Below are 5,000 nucleotides of genomic sequence, written 5' to 3' on the forward strand. Positions count from 1 at the left end.
CATCTGTCTCCTCTCAATCACTCCCTATCACCACCTCCAACACCCCCCTCAAACCAGCTCCCGCCCAGAGACAGACAGACACAGACAAGCCAAGACCGTACCACTGTGACCAGTGTGGGAAAAACTTCACTGAGTCAGGAAATTTAAAGAGACACCAGCGTGTTCATACAGGAGAGAAGCCATACCACTGTGACCAGTGTGGGAAGAACTTCACTACATCAGTAGTGTTGAAGACACACCAGCGTGTTCATACAGGAGAGAAGCCATACCACTGTGACCAATGTGGGAAGAACTTCAGTAGGTCAACACACTTAAAGACACACCAGCGTGTTCATACAGGAGAGAAGCCATACCACTGTGACAAGTGTGGGAAGAACTTCACTACGTCAGGAGAGTTAAAGACACACCAGCGTGTTCATACAGGAGAGAAGCCGTACCACTGTGACCAGTGTGGAAAGAACTTCACTCAGTTAAACACCTTAATTTCACACCAGCGTGTTCATTCAGGAGAGAAGCCATACCACTGTGATCAGTGTGGGAAGAACTTCAGACACTCAGGAAACTTAAAGAAACACCAGCGTGTTCATACAGGAGAGAACCCATAGCCATAACCTTAGCCTGGGATAACACAGTATTTTCTCCTCCGTTTGCGCCTAGCAGTTACTCTACCGAGGCCAAAATGAGGCTCGAACCCGGAGGCATCCAGCCGGGGCTACGTCTTGGTGCTTGAAATCTGGAGATGCGTTCTAGTTTAATAGGCAGATCCAGAGGCCTTTGGAAAAACTAGGCCAGGTCCAGCCTGGCTTGTGTGTGTGACTGGCTTGTTTCTGTTCAGGACTGGTAGGACGGAAGCTAGTCATGACACTGAAATAGCTGTGAATGGAAATGACTTGAAATAATGTCTGATAAATAAAGATGGGTCTTGTCGCCTGGACACATCAGTTCCAATGCTTCCAATGCTTATCCAGCACAATAAGACCAGGATAGCCAGTTAGCTCATGAGCTCACAACAACTAGCAGCAGCTTCCATAACATTAATGGTAGCGGTCAGTGGCTAAAGCAGTTACACTGATGATTCCTCTAACGTTAGCTATTTTGCTGCAATTAGTTCAACTTTTGTTTCTGGACAAAGGTAAGGGATAAACCCAGATAACACAAGGCTAGTGGACCTACAGCGGGTCCCCGATGGACGAGCTGGTGGATTCCTGGCCTTTTGCACATCGAATGCCAAGCGGACCTCTGGTGGATTATTAGCGTCAGGGACAGCGGTCCACTAGTAATCCGTAATAGATACCGCTATTGCTCCACCACCATTCCACCGGTAGTTTATTGTCTATATCCTAGGCCCATTGGCCCAATGCTTATGGATTTCTATTGCTAAATTAACTTACTCTGAACCATTTTTTTGGTAACCCTTCCTTTCATAGTCCCCCAATTACTAAACATGTACCTGGTAAATACATGCAAAGTATAGCCACATATATGATGGGTAATTACTGAGACACCTATACTGTAGGTATAATTTCAAAACAGGAGTATTTCAATTGTTCAATTACTGCACATACATTCAATAACTGACATAGCACCACCAGGTAACCACATTTTTACAGCTTCTATAACATCCAGTGACAAAAAATCTCCCACACCAGGGTTTGAACCCCTGAACCCCTGCATGGGAGTCAGTATCCACTACACCACCGAGGATCTGGAAACTGTGATGTCATAGTGCTTCTATTTTGGTGTTCTGGGACCACTGCCTCTTGTGGTAGCAACATAGAACTGCAGGTCAACAACATGAGGGAGGAAGGAGGTAGGAGGGAAAGTGAGTGAGAACCAGACATTTGCTATCTTTGGGGCGTCGCCACGCACAAAAAAGTCTAGTAGCAACAGTAGATTTTTTTTTTCCTCCAACATAAACTTAGTAGTTAGATAGTTAAATCTGATCTTTCTTCCTTCCTTCCTTTCCTCCTTCCCTCCTTCCTTTTTCCTTCCCTCCTTCCTTACTTTTTCCTTCCTTCCCTCCTTCCTTTTTCCTTCCTTCCTTCCTGCCTTCAATATACTATGTCTTCCAAAATATGTCCTTGATTTTGAAATGTTCATAGCCCACATGTTTCAACAAGACCCAGGTACTCATCCACTTGTGATTTTTTTCCCAAATGGCTCCCGTAGTCTCATTGCAAGACGACTGCCTCGTCCAGCTTATTTATATAGCTTCATAATACTAATGACTGTCATGTTCCTACTGAAGGCTTTCAGCAAAAGATTCCCTGATGTAGATTTGAGGAAGAAATTGTGATGCAAAGTCATAAAAACGCTTAGAAACCCTGTTGAATCCACCAAGCATCCTGTCAGCATCTAGAGTCAACTGAATAATACAGGACAGCAGTTCTTTGGGCAGGTAGGGCATGTAGGGCAGGTAGGGCAGGTAGGGCATGTAGGGCAGGTAGGGCATGTAGGGCAGGTAGGGCAGGTAGGACATGTCAGGACTTCCATCATCATATGGAGGTGCATCATCATGGGGTTTCTCCAAGGGATCATGGTGGCGTTCATCCAGAGCACAGTCATGGGTTCATCAGAGCACAGTCATGGGTTCATCCAGAGCACAGTCATGGGTTCATCCAGAGCACAGTCATGGGTTCATCCAGAGCACAGTCATGGGTTCATCCAGAGCACAGTCATGGGTTCATCCAGAGCACAGTCATGGGTTCATCCAGAGCACAGTCATGGGTTCATCCAGAGCACAGTCATGGGTTCATCAGAGCACAGTCATGGGTTCATCCAGAGCACAGTCATGGGTTCATCCAGAGCACAGTCATGGGTTCATCCAGAGCACAGTCATGGGTTCATCAGAGCACAGTCATGGGTTCATCCAGAGCACAGTCATGGGTTCATCCAGAGCACAGTCATGGGTTCATCCAGAGCACAGTCATGGGTTCATCCAGAGCACAGTCATGGGTCCATCCAGAGCACAGTCATGGGTTCATCCAGAGCACAGTCATGGGTTCATCCAGAGCACAGTCATGGGTTCATCCAGAGCACAGTCATGGGTTCATCCAGAGCACAGTCATGGGTTCATCAGAGCACAGTCATGGGTTCATCTAGAGCACAGTCATGGGTTCATCAGAGCACAGTCATGGGTTCATCCAGCAGATGGTGATGGTTTACACAGCAGCCTGATCGCAGACCCAGCGCCTTATGGGAAGATGACATGTGTCAGTTCATTCACTCGTAGGCTAATCATTCATCTGATTCTGAGTGTGCCTATAGGCTACAGTTACAAAAACTAAATCACTTATGGGCAATACTGATTAATTAATTCTTTAAAACTGAACGAACAAGATAGCCTGGTGAGGCAGATAGGCCGACCACTGTAGTCTGTGCCAGCCAGACAAACAAAATCAGACCCATGTTCATGTCCGTCTCTATGAGCTTTCAAACATTCTCTATCATAATGAATACAGTATATTTGATTTAATTTTGACCAATGAAACATCCTCCTAGTTTTTAAAACAAATTAATCCCTAGTTATGATTCATGCTAGAATGCTTAAAGTCAATGTTGTTCTGGTGTTAGTTTAAAAAAAAAGAAGCCTAACCCAATACCAACCCACCAATCTCCACTGCACAAATAGAGTAGTGGTCAGAGCATTGGACTCCCACCTGGGAGACCAGGGTTCAAGACCTGATGGGGATGACTTTATGGGACTATACCCCAAACCTTCACATGTTCATCCTTTCACTCCAACCTTTGTATCCCTTACCTAAATTCCACAAGTAGAGTAGTGGTCAGAGCATTTGACTCCCACGCGGGACATTCTCAGAGATTACCGTCTATGCTGAGCAAAACTCCTCTAGTTTATATGTAGCTAAACAAACGCTGTTGGTTACGTTTTATACATCCGGTGGACTTCCGTTTCCCCCTTAATGAAACCAGCCAGCCACGCACATAAGCCAGGCTGGACCTGGCCTGGTTTCATTATGGGCCAATGGGAAATAGGCTTTTTGCCCCCAACGCCTGCATTACCGAGCTTGGCCACTGGGGGCACGTATCCTCAAAGCGTCAAGCCCTTCCGGGGGGCAGAAGCAGCATGTTGCTCTGACACTTCCTGACACGTGACTACCTTATGCTTTCAATCGAATGGGAATGTAGGACATCGGCTGCGATACAACTGCTTTTAAGGTTGAATAGTGTTTCCTACTTCAATTATACAGTCACAGATAAAGTGAGCTGACGTGACCCATCCACTGGGGATATTGTGCTCTGAGACGGATGCCATAGAATCAATGCTCAGTTTAACCTCAATGCATGTTTAACCTCAATGCATGTTTAACCTCAATGCATGTTTAACCTCAATGCATGTTTAACCTCAATGCATGTAGGATAATCGGTTGTTGAAAACCAACTATTTGGCCGCAGATCGGTTCGTCTCGTAGCCCTAACCCTAACCCTAACCCTAACCCTAACCCTAACCCTCCCTAACCCTAACCCTAACCCTCCCTAACCCTAACCCTCCCTAACCCTAACCCTAACCCTCCCTAACCCTAACCCTCCCGTAATGGAGCACCTCCCCGACCTCAACTCCAGATACAGAGACGTGTCTTACTGGGATGAGAGGTACAGCACCGAGACGTCCTTCGACTGGTTTGGCGACTTCTCCAAATTTCAGCATCTTTTGGAAAACTTCGTCAGGAAGGAAGATTCCATCCTTATCCTTGGTCAGTAGGCGTTTTCTATATTCATTTGGTTTTTCTTTTACATTTAGGATAAATCACATTTGCATTGCCTTTACCACGCTTAATGACATCACACAACTATACAACCACGTATAAGATTGTCTGTATGTTTATTTGAAACCTCTGAGTCGTTTAGCTCTTGTACTTCATGAGATGCATGTGAGGTCTAGGGGTCCTGTAGTTCATAATGTCCTCCACCAGGTGTCGCTGTAGGACAGGGAACCATGTCTGATATCCTCATGTTCCCCTGTCCTCCAACTGAGAACC

At 45.9% G+C, this 5,000-nt stretch overlaps 2 protein-coding genes across 2 annotated transcripts in view; both read left to right on the top strand.

The window, feature by feature from the left end:
• Nucleotides 1–1,664, top strand: part of LOC311325629 (histone-lysine N-methyltransferase PRDM9-like) — a gene marked incomplete at its 3' end in the record, with an annotated part of 14,912 nt that extends 13,248 nt beyond the window's left edge. The window contains exons 9-10 of the mRNA XM_084458350.1: nt 1–5; nt 1,650–1,664. The exon at nt 1–5 is cut by the window's left edge and continues 162 nt beyond it. Of these exons, the coding sequence (XP_084314476.1) occupies nt 1–5; nt 1,650–1,664 (20 nt within the window). The remainder of the gene's footprint in view (nt 6–1,649) is intronic.
• Nucleotides 1,665–4,555: 2,891 nt separating this feature from the next.
• ece2a (endothelin converting enzyme 2a) overlaps nt 4,556–5,000 on the top strand; it is a gene marked incomplete at both ends in the record, with an annotated part of 55,091 nt that continues 54,646 nt past the window's right edge. The window contains one exon of the mRNA XM_084458351.1: nt 4,556–4,715. Within this exon, the coding sequence (XP_084314477.1) occupies nt 4,556–4,715 (160 nt within the window). The remainder of the gene's footprint in view (nt 4,716–5,000) is intronic.

Source organism: Borostomias antarcticus, assembly GCF_949987555.1.
Source record: "Borostomias antarcticus genome assembly, chromosome: 24".
Lineage (NCBI taxonomy): Eukaryota > Metazoa > Chordata > Actinopteri > Stomiiformes > Stomiidae > Borostomias > Borostomias antarcticus.